General features: G+C 36.1%; 1 protein-coding gene across 3 annotated transcripts in view; it reads left to right on the top strand.

The window, feature by feature from the left end:
• Positions 1–23,600, top strand: part of LOC113230958 (growth arrest-specific protein 1-like) — a 29,286-nt gene extending 5,686 nt beyond the window's left edge. Inside the window, exons 1-3 of one of the 3 annotated variants that reach the window (XM_026465072.1) lie at positions 7,412–7,531; positions 14,057–14,287; positions 21,495–23,600. In XM_026465072.1, coding sequence (XP_026320857.1) covers positions 14,060–14,287; positions 21,495–22,010 — 744 coding nt within the window. In that variant the 5' untranslated portion in view covers positions 7,412–7,531; positions 14,057–14,059 and the 3' untranslated portion in view covers positions 22,011–23,600. Of the gene's footprint in view, positions 1–7,411; positions 7,532–13,704; positions 13,778–14,056; positions 14,288–21,494 lie in introns of those variants that run through there. The other 2 variants (XM_026465071.1, XM_026465070.1) reach the window with 2 other exon arrangements.
• The last annotated feature ends 702 nt before the right edge of the window (positions 23,601–24,302 follow it).

The raw sequence follows: 24,302 nt of genomic DNA, 5'->3' as shown, positions 1-24,302 counted from the left end.
CATAGAGCCATGCTCTAGGGAAACCCTGTATCGCGGGTGCCATGGACACACACATAGGCAACCACAAATTACACTCAAATCACTTGCATTTTTATTGTCTATACAGCTATGGTATCCTCTCAAGGTCGTGGGTTCAAATCTGGGTTACACCTTTGAATTTACGGAATTTTTGAGTGAAATTTAATTGGACATTTATCATGAGCTTTTCAGTGAAGGAAAATATCGTGGAAAACTTGTACACAGCTACAAAGCGATTTATTGGTATATGTGAAGTCCAATCTGCATTGAGCTCTCGTGGGAGCTGAAGCCCAAGGAGAGGAGGTCTGTGCACAGCAGTATTTTCTTATTACGTCATTATTACTCTATTACGATTCTCCGCTAGTGGTTGCGACTAAACATGAAGCTTTGACTATGATGTGATGAAATGAAAAGAAATAATGGTGTTAATTAGACTTAATTATATACTAACTCCGAATTCGTTTAAATTCCGTTCTCTGCCTGTTTTACTTTTTGTACACAGTAAAATACTATTTACATACTTAGTAGTAAGGTCAGTAGTTGGTGTTGTTGTCATTTGAATAATTGTTATATCTGAAATAAGTGTTCTATATGTATAGTGAATAAGGTTCCTCTTAATTAATTGAAAAGATATCTGTCGTTACACGTTGCGGTGTCTCCAGATGTGAATACGTAGGTAGGTGAAGCCCAAAAACCAGAAAATTTGTGAGGGTTTTACCTTTTCTTCGACATAGTTTTAAGTAATTATTAAAATTTATATCAAGTATGTTTTGTGTTGTAGAATTTATAAAATATTTTTATTTATTTAAATAACAATAATTCACTAAGAATACCATAACAATAACATTGCCCATATTACTCATTTAAAAGTAAATTAGATATTTTTGTAAAACCATAATTAATAACCTTATATCTTTTATATATTATGTGGGTAATTCAAGATTCGTGTGAAAAACTGAACTGAAGTAGCTCGCATGTTGTTACTGAAGAGTTATTATAGTGTTCTCGACTGTACTTTAAAGTTTAGTTTTATCAGTGTCGTACCTCACTTAATAGTAAATAAACATTCAACAGCGTATAATTTTTTAATGGTTATAGGCAAACATTTGACCATAACCACATAAGTAGGACTAGCACGAGAGCCACATAAGCGTGAGGTCTCTATGCGATTATAGCAGTATGTCGCGCTTTATAATAACAATAATAACAATGTTGCTTTATGTCGCTCTTGCTCAACTCTCGCCCGCTCGTGCTAGCCCTACTGATGGCATGTGTCGATGTACCTATTCGAAATGGAACACGCGTACTGCTATACATATGTGCGTGTAACAGGATGAAATTCGAATAATATATTTCCTCATATGAGCGATTATACACGACGACGCGACATTTAGTAGCTTGTCTGCAGCGATTCAGCGCGAGTACGATGCAGTAGCGAACACACCCGCGCTACTTAAGCAGCGATACAATTGCTATCCAAACGCGGATGTTTTTAATGATTCAACATAAGCGATGGCGCCGATGCTGCCGCGCGTTTGCATTGATGCAAACGCTTATAAATCGTTTGCGTCGCGATGCAATCGCGCGTTTCATATAACGCGCGTTTTATCGCTGCTAAAATTCGTCGTGTGTAACCGCTCAAATAGTAATAAATAATAATGTGCCAGATAAGCACACCAATTGCCTGGTCTCGAATTATGGAATTCCTTGTACTATGAGTACCAGAGCAATGGAATTCACTCCGGGGCACTACTCAGAATACTCAGACTAGAACCAATTTAGAAAAGTTAATTTCCCTAAGTGGTCCTACCGGGAATCTGACCGTGCAGATCGTTGGGCCACCGAGGTCGTCATTTACATCTAACTTAGTGGTTTTTTGAAGTAGGTACGTAGATTTCGTAGCAGTGAAGTAATGCCACTTTACCTATTTATGCCGTCAAACAGTTATGTGAGCATTATTACTATATTCCGCTTTAGAATCGTAAGGGTGCTGGTGAAATTACAGGCAAATAAACCACAAAGATCCAGACCCGAGATAATATAGAGAAGTTTTCTATATAGACCTGGCCGGCGATCGAACCCGGGACCTCAGAGATTGCGACATCATGAAAACCGATGTGTAAGCCACTCTACCACGCAGGTCGTCTACTCGTCTACTTCATGTATACCCTAAATCTAGTACATATTTACAAGGTGTAATTACTAACATTAGTGTGTAAGTTTTCTTTGTTTTACTTACCAATATGGATGAGTAACGTTATAATGTATTTTATGACACTGCAATGCATTTGTTTGCTGTTTCTATTAGGTGGCTACAGCAAGTTATTACTGCAATTACGTACTTGCCTAAAATTATCTCTAAATGACGTCAATTATTAAAGTATATTATTTATAGAGAGAAGTTTATACACCTGAGATTTATATTTATCTTTACGTAGGCGTAATCACGCCATTTACTACATAGGTGTATGTTACATAATAAATAAATACCTAAACGTTCGGGTACAGATAACAAGCACTGATGAGAATAGTAATGTAACATTTTACAAATTTTTTTCATTTATTTTATCAAGTGACAGGACGCACAAGTCGGGCGCCTGGTGTTAAGTAACACGGCTGTCCGTAACAGTTTGTCCCTATCTACTGACCCGAGAGATAGAGTTTTCCAGAGAGACTACGGGCTCGACGGCAAGACCAGGGTGCGGTGGGCGTTTGGGCCAGCCCTCCTCCACCAGTCATACGGCTTAGCTTTTACATCTTTCGGTCCCTCCGGAGTAGGAATAGGAGTAGGAGTAGGAATTTGAGAACTGGAGAGACGCTGTTCATTCGGCGTCGGGAAGTGAGCGTGTCTTACAGTTCCAACACCGGAGCCAAGGAGCTCTACTACTACTAAACTGTAACTGTTTATTAAATGTTAGAACGAGGCATCAAATTGGAATTTTTATTGTTTAAATTGTGTCTTAGAAATTTTTAACTTTTTTTTTAAATTTATTTATTGTATAAAGGACAAAATACACAAATATGTTTCTAATCGCATTTTAAACCACGAAGGTTTGTCATAATGCGACCTGTATCTACACAATACAAATTTGAACATGCTAGCAGAAGCTTATGTTTAAGTGTAAACATTTAAGTAATTTGTATAAATAATCTATAATATATATGTTACTAAAATTAATAAGATTGGGTAAATACATTCATCCTATTATATTAAATGTTCATCACATTTTTTTAAGTTTTGTACAAAGTATTCTTTAAGTTTATGTTTTATATTAATGGTTGTTAAGGTATTTCGTAGTTCCAGTGGTAACTTATTAATAAGTCGGGGAAGAAGGTAGGTAGATGTTCTTTCGCCGTACACATTATTCGCGCGACTCGTTAGCAACTGCTCCTCAGCCATCGCTCGCGTACACACGGGGTGATTTATTACTTGTTTAAGATCGTTGTTAAAAAACATAGATTTTAAAAACATATATGTACTTGAATTGGGTATAAACAGGTAAGATTCTACAATGTTTAAAAAGACCAATATCATTATCCTTCATTTGAAGTCGGATTTTATTTGATACAATGTGTCTTAGAATATTAACTTGTAGGTTATATAAACTTCAGCTGTATTTGAACAAGATACCAATAACATACATAGGTAATATATCACAATTCAAGCCAATTTAATTTCGTTTTATATGGAAACCCCGATGGAATCTTGGTATGTACAGACAAATACTACAACTACAACAGGAATAAAAAGTGTTCTCCATATAAATTATCTTCTCTCACAAGACTCGGCAATAAGAATAAACGTAGCCCATCTGCATACGAGTGTCTCCTTACCGCATTTATAGACACAGATGCAATTTTCATAGGAATACTGAAACGGGTTTAGGTAGGTTAAAGATTACGGTGTCATGTTGCTATGCACTTCTTTGAAGAACGTCATGGCTGACTTATCTCGGCCAAGTACTTGGAAACCTGTATAGGGTTGCCTCATTTATCTTATGTTTGTTGGTCTCGGTGACCCAATGGTTTGAAATGTGGGCGCTGTAGCAGCAAGTCCCGGGTTCGGTTGTTATATGACCAATTTGTGTAATTAACTTTTATAAAATTGGTTCAGGACTAGATGTTGACTAGGTAGTGCCCCAGAGTTAATTCCGTTACTCTGGATTTATAGCTCAGGGAATCCTCTAGATTGAGACCAGGTTATTGGTGTGGTTGTCTGGCACGTTATTCTGGTACATAATGTTACGTTGCTTTTTGAATGTAGATGCAATACTAGAAGATATAATATACAGTAGATATACTTGTGAAAGAGTTCGTCCAGGGAATTAATGCCACCTTAAGATACAGGCACATGGGACTTGTCAACGTAAGTCTCAGGGTAAATGGTGCGATGGCTGTGTCCTTCAGATCCTTGCAATTTAAAGTTCTGTAACGTGGTACTGCAACTGCTATGGACAGGCGTGTCGCTTAACACCAGGCGCACGATTTGTTCGTCACGTCTCTTGGTATCATAAAAAAAGACCAACGTATTAAGTTCTTTCATCTTTTTACCAATCATAGTAGCAGCTTTAAGCTCTATAAGTCTGTCGTGAAATTTCTCTATTAAACCCTAATTGAAAGGTAAATACATTATTAATTAATTTTGTGTTATAATTCATTGGCTTAGCCCTCACTAAGGGCCTTTACTAATAAAGCGAGACAAATGCGATAACCTCATTACGTGTTATAAACGTTACACGCGAGTACATGTTTACTTACCTACATAGCTAATCTACAGTTGTTCGAAACACTATCCTTTAGATTTGATAGATTCGACAGTAAAATCCTAGCATTGAAGGAGTAAGAATGTGGCTTGAAACGTTGACGGTGGATCGATCGGGTCGTGATTTAAGTGGGAAAAGTACAAGGTATGTTAAGTACAGGTGAATCTAATTGCAAATAAATATTGAATCGTGTAACTTATATAATTAGAACTAATATATCTAGCGGGTTTCGGCTAAAGTGACTGCTATTATTTCGAATGAGAGCTACAGTGGTTCGTTTTGGCTACAGTAGCCAATCTTATTGGTAAACTTGTAGCAGTAGAGCTCCTTTGTGAATGAGTTCGTCCTGGGAACTACTGCCATTTTACCCATTTCAGCCGTCAAACAGTAATCTGAGCATTACTGCGTTTCGTTTTTGAAGGGTAAGGGCGTTGGTGAAATTACAGGCACATGGGAATTGTTCACTTATGTCACAGGACAAAATAATAATAATTACCGGTTCTTGAACCTGAGTCTCTGCCGGGAAATACCGTCTCTCCCATTTAAAAATTCAAAATTAATCTTTTAGGCCTTGGAAGAGGCGAGAGTCTAAAATGGATACAATAATAATAATAATAATAACATACACACTAATACCCTGCACTAGGGAAACCCTGTATCGCAGGTGCCACATTGACAACCATAAATTACAACCAAACTCACCTCCACTCACTCCCTCGACCCGGGATCCGAACCCGGGACCTCGCGTGGTAATACAGGATGGTAACTGTTAGGCCACCGAGGCACTTACTTAGGGTGACTGGATCTTTGTGATTATAATTTTGAGTGGCACAGCTCCTGTTATGGACAGGCGTGTTGCGTACAATGAGGTACACGGCATGTTCGTCCTGTCACTTGATATCACAAAAAAAAGTTCGTAAATAGTGGCGACACGTAATGACACTTTCAACAAAGTAGTAAAAGATGGCTGCAGATGTTTTAGCCGTGTGAGCATCACGTTTCGCGTCCAGGTCTGACAGTCTCTGCTTTTCAAATTTTGTCACCTTGTTTTTCACAAAGTGCCTCCACTAGAACGGCAACCCGACTGCATCTTCCACCATATGTCTTTTCAGAGCGTCCTTGTGTCGCAAGAACTGGCCGCTTTGTTTCCGCTTGCCGTCTGGTCCGCTTGGGATCTAACCACATCTATCAGTTATTTCTGGACATACGATATTCCTTATGTATTTATACGGGTATGGGCAATTATTTTCAGTATTTGTTGTAGTGTTTTATTAATAGCTAAGGTCTTTTAGATCGAAAAAGTATTTTCCTTCCTTGCTAAAGTAGATACGACAATTTTTACCTAGAACTTTGGTGAATAAAAATGGGTAGTTTGATTATGGAAATGAAAATATGTTTTTAGACCTATATTATTATTTATTTATTGAACATCGATCATAGTATCATCAGCCCAAAAGGCAACAAATAACTAAGAAACTCAAAACGTAATACACTAGAACTAAAAAGTAATTCATGTAAACACTGCTAAACAACTACCTAAGTAAACAACAAAAACTAGCCATTTTTTCGCTTTTTTTGTTTCTTGTATCATTAGATTTGTTTTAATAGACCAATATTTTAGGCTCTTTACAGATTCCATTTGAAACAAACCAACATTTCGGGCTCTATACAGGTATCTTGGCAGCCGTGACCAATATTTTCATTTCCTATATATTGCAATCGCGAGAACCGAAGAGCTCCACATTTTGATTTCCTTCAAATCTATATCGGCGTTTTGCCTTTTTGTTTAGTATCAAACAGAATTTTACAGAGAATACCGTAGTACTACTATTCCGACTACTATGTATTTTATTATTTTGACTGCCACAGTGGCTGAACGGTCACCATGCCGGACTGCCACGCAGAGGTACCAGGGTCGGCCCCCGGTCCGGGAGAAATTATTGTATGGCATACATTTATTTCTCTCGTGAGTTTGGGTATAATTTGTGATTGTCTATTTGTGTGTCCATGGCATTCGCGACACAGGGTTTCACTAGTGCGGGGCTATGCCGAGAGTGTGCGTTATTATTATTATTAATAACTGGTAATGTAATGGTGCTTTTTTCAGGAATTTCTAAATACATCGATGGTGGCTATCATCTTACGAATGAGTAATAAAAATGAGTGATTAATCAATTGGACGAAATTAAATTAAAGATAATTACATTTTGAATTAGAATTGGCTGAGTTTATGGTTGTCACTTCAGCGGTACAGGAACCCCGATGTCTCTATTTTAACATATAAGTAACTGGTTGTTCCTCATGCAAACTTCGAAGAGAAAAATCTGAATTTTAATTCATTCAGTAAAGTTATCAAGAAATGGTTTTATACCAGTAATATTTAACTGAAGTTCCAATTTCTGTAGCGCATTATCAGGGCACGATAAGGGTTATCTGAATCACTTGTTTTTGTGTAATTACCTCGGTGGTGTTGTAAGACGTTGGCTCGGACATTTATTGCTTTGAATTTTATTACTGTGTAATTTAATTCAATTTGTTTTAGAGTAGAAACTTTGCACGATGAAATTGGGTTGTAGTTTTTTGCTAAAAAGTAGTAATTTGTAGTCGTAATAAAAATGTCGTTTGTCCGTGATAATATTCCGTAGCAATAAAGATCCGTGTGTTTGAGTTCTTCCAGGGAAGTACGGCTATCTTACTTATTTATGTCGCCAAGTGGTAATGTGAGCATTACTGTGTTCCGGTTTTGAAGGGTAAGTATGCTGGTGAAATTACTAGGACTTGTCAACTTAAGTCCTCGTAATATATATAATAATAATAATAAAAAGTAAAGTGACGGGCGTAGTGGCAGTGCCCCTCTAATCTTTGCGATTTAAAATTCTGAGTGGCACTACAACTGCTATGGACAGGCGTGTCGCATACCACTTCTTGTCACTTGATATCATACATTTATATAGGAGGATCAACATTAGAATGGACATTCCGTGGTGCTCAATAAAATAAACAAAAATCTCTTAATATTGGATTTGTAAGGTTTTCATTTTTTTATGATTACTGACTAACAGGTGTTATCTTAAATTATTGCAAAATTATTTATAACTTCTAGGTATGAAAAGGACTCAAATCACTATAGCAGTTAAGTAAATCAAAATGATACAAAACTTTTTTTCTATTAATCCGTTTTTGACTTCTCAAAACGTGTTAATTTTTTTTGATGATGTAATGCGAGTTCAATACACTCATTCATAATTTAGTTTTCTGTGTTTGTAACAATCACTTGACCTAGATGGTAACGATTTCAAAGAAGCGACTTTTGCAGATAAGAAATCATGTTTCAGTGACGAGGTTGTATAACATTATTAGATTTTTTTTGTTTTAGATGACGCTGAAATCATTTATTAATCTACATTTCGAACGAAAAAAAATGTTAAATGTTCTTTTTTTACAATTAGATTTTATGGATTAACTTAACCTTACTACTTCGATAACATTATACTATAAGATGAACGTTTGGATACCACTTTCCACTTAACATCAGGTGGAGTGGAGTCATTTGCCTGTCATGTATAAAAAAAAAAAAAAAAAAAATATGTATACGGCAATAATAATCAGTACAGAGTACTACAAAAACCTACCCCAAAAGTCATTTATCCCCTAGTTTGCCACCCTTAGAGGGGAAATATTTTCTTTAAATTTAAATGGGAATCATCAAAATCGGTTCTCAAATGCCGAGTTATCGCGTAACATACCTACATACAAAAAAAAACAGTCAAATTGAGAACCTCCTCCTTTTCTTGAAGTCGGTTAAAAATACCAAACAAGGAGAAATAGAATAACTGAATTGTAGTTACTAAAGGATTTCTGTAAATTCTTCTTGTATTAATAAATTGATTTCCATTTAAAACTCGCACCGTTTGTACCATTCCTCGTGCGGTAGATCTTTGGTAGACCGAATATATAGACCTACAAGCTGCGATCGTAAATCAATACACTCAAGTACCCATTCACCGCACTAATGATAATAAATCAAAGAAACCTGAATCCGCTTTCCCTTTTACGTATTTTTAAATGAAACTTTGAACGTTGGATTAGAAATTGAGTCACTAAGGGTTCATTTTTCTTCTTTTGTGCAACTAGCGAGAATTCACGTAAACCTACAACCTATGCAAGAAGAATAATTTAAGAACGACTGTCGAGGAAGACACTTATTATCTAACCCGGAAATCTCAATCTATGGTGTATAAAATAAATATTGTAAATGATAAATATGCACAAATGTTTATTTAGAAAGAGTATCTTACTCATTCTTTTCAGGAGAATCTGTATTACGAGGAATTTAATTAGAGGAATTTAACCAATATCGTGCAATGAATTTCTCTGCCTCTAATTGACGCGCTTCGAAGCCTACGCAACCACGACACCATTTCATTTTACGAGTCGACATTTCCTCAGCTCGAATTCAATTTTTTCCCGTACTAATACGGTTCATTTTGTTGGATCGAGTGGCAGGGACACTGGCTTTATTTGAGAATTTATTTTTTTTAGAATCGAAATTAAAGCCATTTGAAAAATGTATATCGTATACTATAAGTGTTCTATTTAGTTCACTAGATATAAAAATAAATATTGGTATATGTGAAGTACCTATTGAATACAGCGGTTTTCTTGTAAAATTTGGAGGTAAGCTTATGTTTTTTCATCTATCGTGAACATTTTTAGGACTCTAAAACTGAACTTCGACACACGCTACTCCGACAATATGTTACATCGACGTGTTTTTACTCAGACATTACGCTATTTCGACAACACAGACGAGATGTTTCTTAAAAAAATATTTGCATTCAGATAAGAAAAATCATCTTTGCAAACCTACATAGGAAATGGTTTTTTATTATATATTTTATTATATATCGACCAATATAACAAAAAAAAACTTGAATATTTTACTTTACACTTCGATTGCGATAAACAAAAAATATTTATTTTAAGAGTTTAGGCTCTACTGCAAAATCACAAACCAAAATTTTGAAATCTTCAGTGGCGTTTTGTTGGCGTTTCTTTGTATGTATCTGTATCAGGGGGTCGATTCAGAACCTTACGATAACTCAGTTGTTGACCGATTCGATTTGATAACGTACGATTTCTTTTCATTTTTATTCGCAACATCCGAATCGAACGTCAAACTTTCGTATTCGAAACCGAACCGAAATTACGTCACAGCCGTACGATTACTCAAGCTTCTCGACCGATAAAGGCTACAAACGTTATTCGGACAGTTATCGAATGAAAGTTACCGAACCTTTTATTGTTTACAAAGCAATATGCATAATAATGCAAAATAAAGCAAATGAAGTCTAGATTTTGTTCAATTTTATTAATTTACTGTAATGCAAAATTTCATAGCCTTAAAAATGTATATAAAAGGTTTAATTTTTTTTGTAATATATTGGCTTGCTGTATAGTGTCTAACACTCGATGAAAAAAATATTATTTCATGTACTTACATATATGAAATAGTGTATTTTATTATATTTTAATTTAATAGTTTTTTGTTACACTTTATATAACTAATAAAAGAATTTTTCGATTATATGATTTTTTTTGTTATATTGATCGGTATATAATATGAAACCACTTCCTACATGAGTTCGTAATGATGATTTTTCTTATCTGAGTACAAATATTTTTTTGAGAAACATCTCGTCTGTGTTGTCGAACTAGCGTAGTGTCTGAGTAAAATCATGTCGATGTAACATGTTGTCGGAGTAGCGTAATGTCGAAGTAATATATTGTCGGAGTAGAGTAATGTCTGAGTAAAATCATGTCGATGTAACTATTGTCGGAGTAGCGTGGGTCGATTTCAATCGTTCGAGTTCAATTTTAGTGTCCTTTTTTAGGAATCGTGTTTTCACACCCAATTTTACATTGTTTGCATCCGGAAAAACAGTTTCATTTCCTATGTGTAACAATCGTGAAAACTTAAGAATTCGATAAGGCGTTGCTCGTTTCGATACTGCTCGGACCGTCGTCGACTCGAAACGCACAAAGTCTTCTTCGCTCTTATTACTTGGACTTAAAGCGTCTTCCGGTCGCCTTACTGTGATGCCGTGTAAACACAACTCTCATCGGAGTTGTGTGTGACATCTATACTCGTATGATTGATACCCACTTACACCTTCTACTCACATTTTTTAAGGATATTGAGCAACGGGACGAACTAGTCATGCGCCTGGTAGTAAGCAACACGCCTATCCGTGACAGTTGCAGTACCACTCAAGAGTTTGAAATCGCAAAGGTTTGACGGGCACGAACATAAGTTGAAAAGTCCCGTGTGCCAAACCAGAACGCAGTAATGCACACATTACTGCTTGGTGACAGAAATAGGTAAGGAGGCAGTACTTCCCTGGACGAACTCTTTCGCAATCAGGTCTAATATTACTACTAAAACCTCTTTCATAATGAGCTCCATTGCTACTTTTGTCTTTTCTTAAATATCAGCTTTATTGCTGCAGTTAACAATCTCAATAAAATTCTGCCTGTAGTGTAAAGAGCATCAAGATTGTAGAATTATTTGTAAAGTGACGAAAGGTGAATTATGTACCTTTTCGACGGCGATGTATTTGACAATTATTATCTGGCCATCTAGTTACGTTTATAAATAAAATTAGCTCCATGTCTCATATTCACTTTTCACATAGCAACCAGAATGTCGCCGTAAATTCCTCAAGTCCAAGAATTCTAAACCGTTTGTTGCAGTCGGTAGCTGTTTACTCAATCAATTGGCGCTTAACGACGCGCAATAATGAGGTGTACTGTTTGCCTTGCTGGTTAGATGCGTACGCGCTGCATACAAGATCAACATGTTTTAGTTTAGTTGGAAAACTAAGAATTATTCTTAAAGTATTGAGATGTTTTTTATTACACTTAACCGGGATATCAAGCTGCATACAATTTTTCCTATTCTCTCTTTATGTCACAACACTTTACTAAAATACTTCCACAGAAAGAAGCAATACTTGATGTTGTAAGTTTGCATCAATCTCTATTGTAACATTCTTAGAACTTTTTAGGTGCATCTTTATTCAAATAATTTTTTGAAATACTTATCTTCCGCATCCGGTCCGGTGACTTTCTATTTTAAACGTACAAGTCATGTTTAACATTAAAATATTACATGTTACCACTACGTAGGTGTACTGACTTGTATATATGTATATTTCCGACTACAATTTCTTCAAATTTTTCGTTTTTCGTGGTATTGACTGAGTGAGCAATTACGTGCCCTTTTCACACCTACCCGCTAACAGTTTGACTTATGGCATAGATATGTCACGGATATGTTTTCTCGGATTTCAATTTACTCAAGATTTTCGACCGGCTCTTGCTTTGGTGCCAATGTCAATGCCGGCTCCAACTTTGGTGCCAATGTTTTGTTGAATTTTACTATTTGAAGTTACACATGTGGTTGTTTCCCATAATGTTCATTTTCAAAAAGCTGTACTTTTCGTATATGTTCATCTTTTAAGCTAATGTCGTTCAAATAGTATTTTTATGGTAGTTGAGATTCCGAGATTCCATAATTGATGTTTATCTTTTGGGATCTTAATGAGTTGTACGTACGTTTTTAATTTGTGCAATAACAAGGCAGCTGAATCTAATCATACTTCGTTGGGCGTGAAGCATGTAATGATATTTAGTACATTTAGCGCTTTTCTTACTAGTTTTCACTGACAAGAATGGATATGTTAACGGACGTTGGGAAAATGTATAATGAGTTCTGGGGCCTTAATTAAGTTTTCAAATAAGTAAACTTAACTACCGCTTTTGAGTTAAGATTTTAATTTAAACCTTATAAATAAATAATTAAGATCTAAATAAAAATCTAAACGCAGACGGGGTAGTCACGTTTGAATAATTATAAATTTACACTCTGGCCTCTGAGGTTTTTGCGATCGCTTCACATCGAAAATGAAACGCAAGAAATATAGTAAACATAGATACGTGATTTGGATCCGAAAAAGTAGTGTTATCTCCAATACACCGTTAGCAGTGACCATGGGACTAGTAAAGAGTTGTTTGAAAGGTTTGTTTGAACAAACAAATATACGAGATTTAGAACAGAAAAAAGTTTCTTATCCTATGCAGCATAAGTTCTAATTTTGCTAAAGGTAAAGCATGTATAAGTTACAATTTTTATAAAAAACCTTAAGCGTTTTCCAGTACGATATTCATTTGTTATTCTAAAGCTTTTCAATTCTCCGAAATCCGAATAGATATTTACACACAATTGTAATTTAATTAAAAGCGGGCACTACCAGCTACTAGTATGCAGCTTATTGTTATACAAATAAGGGCGAAGGCAGGATTGTTATTGTAATGTAACACTTGGACGTGGACAACTTAAGTTGTCACTTTGTTTTCTTTTTGCGGGATCTTGAGAGGACGTCGACCCTGTGCTTGTGTATCTATATTTTAAGGTTGTCGGATCTTGTGTATTGATTTCCGAGATACACCCTTTTTCTATTTTAGTGAGCACTTAGGCTTATACTAAAATGTGTCAGACGCGCTAGTAAATACGTAAGTCATAATTTATAGAATAGGCAAATAACTAATTAATATTTGAACAATTAATATTACAATTAAGAGATCTAAAGTTAGCCAGGTTACCTCAGTGTAGTAATTAATAAATACTTAAGTTATACGTGACAAACATACAAGAAATAAAAACAAGGTGAACATTAAAATCAGGATCAAGTAACACATTTTTATATTTAAAATTTTGTACCAACCCTAGCTCAGTGTTACGGTAAACGTGTAAGTGAGTAGCGAGTGGACGTGACGCGATTCTGTTTGTTTACCGTGCCGGCGCCGATGCGCCCGCGTCGCCCCGCGACTTCTGTGCCCACTGCGCCTTCTCAGAACAACTGCGCCCGCGATGTCCAACAACGATTTTGGGAGTTTGATTATAAGGACACGTGGTGGAATTTATTCATTACAGTGTGGGTGAAACACGTTCGGCGCGTTCTATAATGCATTTCTGTTAAAACCACAGTCGATGTATCATGGACAAGCGTGTCGCTTCTAGCCTCAAGCCACCTGGCGCATGACTTGTTCGTCCCGACACTTGGTATCATAAAAAAAAGACTTATTGGCTCTAGGACACTACAGTACCAAAATCGTTAGGACCACCGTGTGTCTCTCCTAGGATGTTTGACGGGTTAGGTTCTTAAACCTGCCGGGCGTGATTGACATTGAAACTTGCACTATATTTGTTACAGGTGATGTGGCATCTAGCCGCCCTATTATCGTTGGCGGCGGCGGTTGTGGCAACGCCATGTGAAGTGGCTCGCATGCGCTGCGCCTACCGTACGGGTTGCGGAGCCGCTCTCAGCAACTACATGTACCTGTGCAACGAAGTCCTGTCTGAACCTACTACGGTGTGTCCCAAGGCGTGTGGGCATGCTCTAATTGCACTTATGTCTACCGAGGAAGGGAAGGCACTTATGAACGTACGTAACTTTTTTGACTTAAGACTTTCGTCATATTATTTTCATTGATTAAGCGTCCTCTTCTGTATATCGTCCTCTTGGTGTAGGTGGTACCTTTTTAAGCTCGGTACAGATTATTTGGATTGCAACATGAACATCTATGAAAAGCCGATAAATGACGAATCACAATTCAAAACGCGCGCGCTGCGAATGCGCGCAGAGAGCGCGCAGTGTGTTCACGAACGCATTATGTTGCATTGCACGTTAAATTGCATTAGTGTTGCAAATAATCTATAGCCGGCTTTATGAATCGCAACCTGAAAGACCACTTGACAACTTTTCTGAAGAGATGTTTCAAGATATTAACAACGAAATTACACGTTAATTTTTTTTAAATAGTAGAGTTATAAAATTACACATATACATACTTTGACGTATGATCACATGCGGTTTTATTATACCAATGACAAATCGTACCATAGATGTAAAACCCTTTAGATTTGGATACTAGGAAAAACCGTCAAATTGATATTAACGATCGGTTATAGGCGAAACGACGAATAAACTTCTATGAATAAACTAGGATGCAGAATCTACGAATTGGGGCGATTACAATAGGCGTGACAATTTACCTAATTTAAAAATGTGTGAAGTAGTATACGGTACACTCTTTGTGTAAACACTGACCAACAAACAGTTGGACAGTCCACCTGATGGAACGTGGTTCCCACCGTCTATAGATACATAGAGCTCCTTGTGAAAGAGTTCATCCAGGGAAGTACTGGCACCTTACCTATTTCTGCCGCCAAGGGAAGGATACGGGTGATGTTGAAATTACAGGTACATTGGACTTGACAACTTATGTCTCAGGGTGACGGGCATAGTGGCAATGCCGCTCAGACTTTTGCGATTTAAAATTCTGAGTTTGCACTGCAACTGTTACGCCTGTCCATAACATGTTGTTTACCACCAGACGCTTGTTCGTCCTGTCACCTGTAGGACAAGCACGACAGGGCGCGACTTGAGCGAGAGCGACATAAAGTACGACATACTGCTATTCTCGCATAGAGATCTCGCGCTTTTTGTCGCTATCATGCCCTGTCGTGCTAGCCTTATTGGTATCATAAAAAAACCAAACCTAGCAGGGCCTTTTACAGAAAAAATAAATGGGACGGCGGTGGTACGTACCCTAGCGGTTTTTGCATAGAGACACAAATACTAGACCCTATTGTATTAATTCCGTAGTGTAATCTCATTTCTCCTGCACTCATGTTAGGCTACCTGATAATGGACTGTTATACCTTGCATAACTGGTCTAGTTTAGGTACTTTAAAAACGTTGATAAAATAAAATACGAAATGTTTTAGTAAAGCAATATTTTTCTACCTGTGTTGCTATAAAGACCATCACGGGCAAGCAATCGTGATACTGCATGTGGATCGCATACAATGGGGTGTACGTATAAAACCACTGTATTGTACTAAAGCAATAAAACTAAACGGTGCATCTTTATAACCCATACAAACAGATTTATAAGTAAAATGTAATATGTTATGCCACAAAATATGCAACGACATGTGCTCGAAAGTAATTATGATGTATAACGGTTCTTTAGCAATTATACAATAGGTATACTTACATATATTATGAACCTTAAATTCAGGATGGCCAGACGGGTACGGGATTCTCGCACTAAACGTAGAATTTGCATACCGCATGAAAGAATTGACATAAATTTGGGTTTTTATTAAAAAAAAAATGATGAACAAGGGTTTGGTTACTTAATTAGTGTTGGATCATCATCCCCAGCTACTTATTGAGTTCCTAGCCTATAGTGCTAGCGCCACTGAAGCATAGGTATAGCGCCGCCGCGCCAACGTCACTCGGTTCGTTTTTATTTTGTAGGTTTGTTTAAAACCATCTGACTGCCTTTTAACGCACCGTCATCCGTATTTTATAAAATGATGGTTCGTAAATACTAAAATTTATAGAAAAAAACATTTAAATCGTACCTTTGTGCACAAGAATTCCTTTTACCTGAAATTGAAATTTGAAATTCTCCCACATGTACTTCAATTCATTTTAGTTTGACAACCCTGCTTCGATTATATCGCTTCTATAAGGCTTACAATATTATGAGTGCGATCACAGTGTGACCATAAACATACATTATTACTCACATATTAAAACGCAATCTTCATCAATAGGCCAATCAAATCATGAATGAGTGGATATAAAAGCGTTATGCGTAAGATCTTTGCAAGTTATGTAAAAATAATACCTAATATTTACATTTCCGTTGGTATAGTATTTACAAGATTAATGTACAGTAATAAATAAGCAATATGGAAAAATAACGAAAGGTCACATGCTAATAATATATCAATATGACATTCAAGTGATAAACGAAGTCTAATTCCCGCAACTCCACAAGGGATGACTCCAGGTGCCGTTGACCGTGAATTTATTAAACTACTAAATCATATTTGAGTTTACGCTTCGAATATTGAGTAAATTGAGCCAAAGATGTGAGTTGTCGAAATTGCTTCTCATCGTGGTTGTTTATGTTCCTTTCAATTGACGAACCACGCCCAGCGTTAAAAGAACTGTCTTTGCTCTGATTTGAAGTGAAGGTTTTTCCTTAACAAAGCAATAAAGGGTATCCATTAATAATGGCTTGTGTAAGGTGCGCGTACCCAGGCGGCGGTAATAAAATCTAATTTAGACGTCGTCGAGCAGATTTGTCGGACACACAGCACATCGCGGGTCGCGGTTGTCGACCTCGAATTTTGTTGTCGTATTATATGAAATGAAATTTATGAATAGGGCTTGTTTGGTGAGAGATCATCACAGTCTCTCAGTTTTGTTAAAATGGAAAATAATTAGCAGGAAATAATTTCTAGATTTGGAAAAACATCGGGGTATTCAGCTGTACGGTGTGGGATTGCAATACAGGTTTCATTTCACTTTTTCATTAAACAGAATGTTACAAAATAATCTTACGACACAAATGTAGTCTATTTTATGGCTTTCGTAGTTTTTCGTTAAATTACTATAGTCAATAAGATAAAGTCATATCGGGGAAAGAAACATATAACTCGTACACTTGGTGTAATAAGGCCACATAAGCAAAATGACAACTTTTCAGGTGAGAGGCGTAAAGGTTCTACGAAGTAAATTAGTTGATAACTTTTAATGCTTATATAGCATAAACATCATAAAAAGTTAGAGCGACATTTCACACTACTTTGTGTTATTGTTATGACGTTCATGTGATAAAATCACTTTTGATCACGGGTATTAAAGTAACTAACAATGATGCGGGGTACAAACTAATGATAATAATTTAATGATTATTCTGGATAATTTTGACAGCACTAAAAGAACTCTTCTAACTCGTCGTCATCTTTAATATTGGACATTGGTTCAAGTGGCTGATGCATTTCAATTCAGTTCAATTGTTTATTGCGTATAACATTGCAAATTTATGATGGAACATTAATAGGTGGCATACATGTGTGACGCCCTGTAAGGTCACATCATCGTCAGAGGGCTAAGTTCATTAATCACACTATTAAATTATATTAAATTATTACATTACAATATATCGAAATTCTTCCACAACTCTTTCACGGTAAGTGCAACTCGTATGTGGAATAAACTGCCTGCTGGCATTCGTGACAGTCCATCGGTGGCATCTTTCAAACATAAATTAAAAGAGCACTACCTGTCGAACGCGTTAGATAGCTAATAGGTAACATATATTATAAAGTAGTAATTTGTTTAGATTATAATATATATTCTGCTTATGTTTGTATTTATGTATATAAAGTTCATGTAGGTGTGTATGTCGGTCATATGTATATATTATCATCCTTTATATATATATATTATTAATTTATTTTTTTTATTCACATTTAAATTTAAATTTTATTGTACAATAATTAGTCCCGCAGACTTCATTTTTCACCTAGGCTAGGGTTGGCTGGAAGAGATCTCTTCTAGAGATAAGCTCACCTTTGTATATGTCCTTTATAACTTGTGTTTCATGTATCTTTTCTTTGTGCAATAAAGAGTTATTATTATCATAATATTAGATTATTATATCACATTATTACATTGCAACAATCTTAATTAGTAATGGAAAACATACATTATACAATATATTCATTTTAAATAATTATTAATGAGACGCAGTAGAAGTATTTTTTTATTATTGTTATTTGTCATAATTTATATCGTCAAAAAATTCATTTAAATCGTAATAACATTTATTAATAAGGAATGATTTTAATATAGGAAATGAAACTATTTTTCCGGATTTAAATCGCGTATATTTGTTTTTTCAAAAACTATGTGTAACAATCGCGAAAACCTAAGAACTCGAAATGATTTTAATAGTTTGTTGAATTGTTTCTTTCCAGGTTTTTAATGAAATTTGCTATGTGGTTATAAATTCTAACATGGTGTGGGGGCCAGAAGTAATTTAATTTCATTTTGGGGGAAAGGTATTCTAAGCTTGTTTAAGTTTCTGTTTTTAAATTTCTGTTTTTTATTTGTTAGAGGTGCATTATGTATGAGATGACGCAATAGCGGTTAACCACAAACTCGAGATTCTACGAAATAAAATCAACGAAATTTGTTCATACTTAATGTATATAGAGATTTAATCTCTATTTACATATCATATGCAATAAATTTATATGAGTACGAACTTGAAAGCGAACTCAGGGTCGTATTCCAGAACTCTACTCAATGCTCAAGTCAGGATATGAGTATGGTTTAAAGCACTCGAAATCATACCCAAGTCTCTGCCATTAGGGTCGTTTTTCCAGTGCTTGTGTTTCAATTGCAATCCTGACTTGAGCATTGAGTAGAGTTCTAGAATACGACCCTCAGACTCTGTTGCAGGTGTTATCTTATAAGAGGTCGGAAAAATCATTACAATTAAAATTTCGTAAATCATTTCTCTTATTTATATAAAGTTTAATTCAGTATACAATACTATGTATATTACGCACATTTACAGGACTTTACTTCTTTTATATTTAATTGTATCAATAAAAACTAGTCTTGAACTTTAAATAGATTAGATTGTTATTAACGTTTGTAAAATCTTACAAAATATTATTGCTAAACTTACCATAATGTCTTGTACTTATTCAATAAGATATTATTGTAAAACAAATCGACTTGTCAATACAAACTTGCCCTCGTTTTAACAAAAAATTAAAACAAAAAGCTCCTTTTATTTTATTTCTGGCTTAAGTCAATTAGTACCGTAGAAACGCTTACACTATAATACCTTGCATATAAAACATGTATTAGTATTTATGTCTCAGAACATTATTAACTCAGATTTTATCATTTAAAACTATCATTTTTTTCAATGAACCCAACAACCCGTAAGCAAGTTTCCATTTTAGGCTTTCTATATAGGTGCTCTTACAACACTCGTCGAAAAAATTAACGACGCCAAGATGAACTTTACTGTAAGGAGATTTCATTGCATATTGTTCATATGTCAACACCGGATGGAATGTTTATAAAAAATGGATTGCCATTAGGTACACAAAGCAAATGTCTGTAAAATATCTCACCCGCTAAAATCCTCCGTCATGTGAATATCAAATTCTTCTTAACGTTAGTCCCTCTTTGTGTCCCAAGTAAATTTATTAAAAATAACAATTTGTTTTTGTAATAGTGTATGTTGTCTGTTGTTGTAGATTCTTCTCTTAGCGAGGTCTATTGGAATTCACCGCTCAAATATTAAGTAATAAACGCGTGTATTCCTTAACCAGAAATTGGCGGAATCATCGATTGTATCCATGGACTTATAACGCTTTCAAGAAGAAAAAGTCTTTCTCCTTTTTCTTGAAAGTGTTATTTGTAACTTTCTGTCGGATTTTGTTGGAGATTTAATTTAATTTCAATGAAAAATAATAATAAAACTATTATTATAATTAATTTGTTTTACTATAGCTCTTGAGTAAAATACTTTAAATAATTGTAAACCTCTGAAAATAGCGAACTTTGTATCTCAAGGTAAATGTATATCTGCAAATGTACTCGAAAGTAATTGCTGGAATATCATATTCACATGTAATTTAAAGATGCATTTATAGGAATCAAACGAGTATATGCAGAATAGAGCAATTATGCAAATAAAAAGTTAACATCTTACTACATTTGCAATTGAGTCAACAAAAACTCGTGCCAGACCTCCCTGACCGTGCAGACGCAGGTGCTCTCTTTGCGCCAAATTACACAAAACACCACCACATTTACCACGACAATTGCTCGTATTTCAAATTGACTAACTTAGCAATCGATTATATATGCATTTAAAGAACCAACGCGAAGCCTTTTAAAACGTTTATAAGTAAGTTAAGTTACATTTATTTCCAATATGATCACATGCAAGCGTGTTTCTGCCATGCAGTCCGTAGGCATATTCCGTTCATGCATAGATAAAAACTATATTTTAGTTTTAAACCGGTCAACCCCTTTAATTATGTCGTGCAATGGCCCGGCTATGTGTATCGAAAGGCAAACCAAAGGAGCGGCCGCGTTCAGCCTTGAGATTTGACGTCTTGATCGGGACCTACCGCAGCGCCGCGCCGGCTATTGCGCGCGCGCAGGTGTTACAGCGCTCACACAAAAAACAAGCGTAATACGGCTGCCGTATCTTCATTTACTCCTACCCACTTTGATTATACGTAAATTAAGAATAAAACGTGAGAATCATTTACATTAGTCACAGGTACCAAACAACATCCGACTTAAAATGCCAGTCGGTTTTGAGTTAGTAGTTATAGAATATCTCTACATATTCGAAAATGTAGAAGGAATCCGAAACGTTTCAATAATTTGTCGTTAATCCGCTCGTAGCTTATGCTAATGCGAAATAAATATACTTAGCTCCCAACGAATGAATAAGCGATAATTTATAATTTTGAACGACCGTTTAAGTAAATCCAAATTTTATGCGCGTGCAGTATATTTATTGAGATTTCAAAAATCAAGATGTGTTTTGATAGCGGACGGAATGTTGCTGGCGTCGTAAAAGATTTTTACGGACTAACCGTTATTATTATGTTCCATGGTGCGAGAGAATTTATGATTTTCCTTGAAACTTATTGGTTTTAAATTTAGATTTTCCGGCTTTTGAAACCTCACTGGTCACTGCTTATTATTCTATGTTTTAAAATGTGTATTTTTGTTACAGTGTAAATGTGAAGATGAATATTGTCTGGAGACAATTCGGCGGATGGAAGTGTGTCGACCTCAAGTGATGAAGGGAGCCGCCAATGCGACTTCCTCCTGTCGTTTGTCGCAGCTAATTTGCTTGGCAGACGCACAGTGCTCTACCGCTTTGGGATACTACAACGACCTCTGCCGATCTATGTATCGACGAGGTAGAAAGTGTTCCAATAAGTGCATGAACTCTATTGATATTTTGAGAAAACAGGAGAAAGCTGCCGCATTAGTCGCATGTAGATGTGATGGCAACGAAGACTACGATTGTCCACGGATGCAAAGAAATCTCCAAAGGCTTTGTTTTCATAAGAAAAAGTCTCATGGAAAGGGAGAAAAGGAAGAGAGAGAAAGGGATAAAGAGAAGAATGGAGAAAGGCTGCATAAGAAGGTACATAAAGATGTAGAAACAGGAACAGCTTGTGTAGTTTCCGTATCGTGGGTGTCAGTTTTAATTACTATATTTAGTGCGTCGCTCAATACGTGACTGGGGACTAGGTCTACCTCACTTTTTAGGCTATTATAGAATAAGCAGCAAAGTACAATACTTTGTGTAAATATGTACAATAGAAACAGATCATCAGTGAGGGAATGCAAGGGCTTGTGTGAATTTTAAGGCTTAAACGAAAAATTATTGGGATAATGTATGTTATGTTTGAAAATTCATATCGTTAGTCGTTATTTTGCAATGTATGTATATGAGTGGTACATTTAATGTAGGGTGAACGTACTGCGGTTAATGTGTAAATAATTTTTTTTTTCAATATCTTTAGCCTTTAAGTGGTTTTAGAGAAGGAGCGTGATGTTTCTGTTTCATTCTTCCCCTTACGTACGAGCACATAACATACTTAATTCATTAAGTTGAAATTATTATAGATCGTTCATCCAGTGTATTCAAGTAAATTTTATAAAATCGAAATAGAAATGTATGCAAGCGTATATATCGTGATGCAGCGAATACTATACGCCCACGGGGTGTGCACGCGGCGATGCGGCGGCGGGTGGTGCAGTGCCGTTGCGCGGGCGTCGGTGCCCGCTATAAATAAGCCGGCGCCGGTGGTCCGGTGACAAATGCTCCGGCGCCACGCCGATTGATCAAACGACGTACTATCATCACCACAATGCGGTGACAAATTTGTAACACGCATCACTAATTTGTTTTTGAATCTATGGGCAGTATGTCTGTAATAATTATATTGCTACAAAATCACCGGAGATTTAGGTATCCCAAATTGCTTACTATTTATATACCTTCATAGGACACGAAAGATTTGCTCCACAATAGTCATGATCAACCCATTTACGTGTCCCACTGCTGGGTGCGGGTCTCCTCTCAGGCGAGGGATTAGGCTATGGTCCGCCACGCAGACCCAATGCGGGTTAGGGACTTCACACGTTTTCTGAGGGTTGTGAACAGCGTTGCCAATTTGTGGGGAATTCCCCAAATTGCGGGGAATTTCAACGAATTTCAACTAGATAGGGGATTTTGTGGGGATTCGCGCTATGTGGGGAAAATGTGGGGATTCTAACATTTTATCATTTTGTTTAATCTATCGATTGCATAATGTATCGCTAGTTCGATCGTTATTGTAGAAACACTGTATTGTAGAACTATAATGATGTGTTTTTCAACATCGCATATCCCTCGCATTATTTTAACAAGCAGCTTAAATAGAGTCGGTGTGTATTGATTCGCGATCCTTTATCCCGCTTTAGGCCGGTTAGGAAGAAAAACGAAATAAGCTATTGATAAACAAAGCCGAGCAGTTGGTACTTCCACACCACAACTTACCAGTCGTCAATATAGGTCGAAACTTAATTTACTCATTGATTATTTCTAACATTAAGATAGTGTCGTCAAATGCGCACCAAATGACTAAGTTACTTAATTTTGTAAGGCAAACAAAGACCGATTTTTTTCAAAGACCGATTAATGTTGCATCTCGTTAAAATAAATAAACGATTAAAGATCATCGAATTTTATAATGTGCTTTACATTTTGCATTCTGTTTACATTTACAACAAACGTAATAGATGGTTACATTTTGAGTTTCCTAATTCTTATTATATTTTAAAGCGATGTATTTGTAATAAATTATGAAAACTCGAGATGTGGGTAATTTGTGGGGAATATCAACTTTGCTCTCCCCAAATTTGGGGATTTTAACCGTGATTTTTGGGGATTTTGAACAAGTGGCTTTTTTTAATAATAACGCACACACTCAATATAGCCCCGCACTAGGGAAACCCTGTGTCGCGGGTGCCATGGACACACACATAGACAATTACAAATTACACCCAAACTCACGAGAGAAATAAATGTAGACCATACAAATATTTCTGCCGGCCCGGGAATCGAACCTGGGACCTCAGCGCGGCAGTCCGGATATAATGATGATAACCGTTCGGCCACGGAGGCAGTTAAATTTGCAACGCTGGTTGTGAGCCTTCTTCGACGTGCGGGTTTCATCACGATATTTTCCTACATAAAAAAGCTTATGGTAAATTTCAATATAAAATTCGCACATACATTCCGAGAAATTCAGAGGTGCGACTCCGGTCTCGTACCCACGGCCTCTTCTTGAAACTGCTTGAGACGCGGTAGGTTTTAACCATTATAATAGTACATTAGTACAATATCTTTCTAACTCAAACACATTTTTTACTGTATTCCTACTTACTTTATACTTATATTTGTCTACAGATCACTATGCGCCTAAATGATTATAATTAATTTCAGATTTCTTACCACGGTATAATTCCTTTTTATTTACCCAAA

Source organism: Hyposmocoma kahamanoa, unplaced genomic scaffold (genome assembly GCF_003589595.1).
Source record: "Hyposmocoma kahamanoa isolate Upper Pololo Valley unplaced genomic scaffold, ASM358959v1 64, whole genome shotgun sequence".
Lineage (NCBI taxonomy): Eukaryota > Metazoa > Arthropoda > Insecta > Lepidoptera > Cosmopterigidae > Hyposmocoma > Hyposmocoma kahamanoa.
Note: the sequence above shows the minus strand (reverse complement) of the source record. Positions and strands in the feature narration are given on the sequence as shown.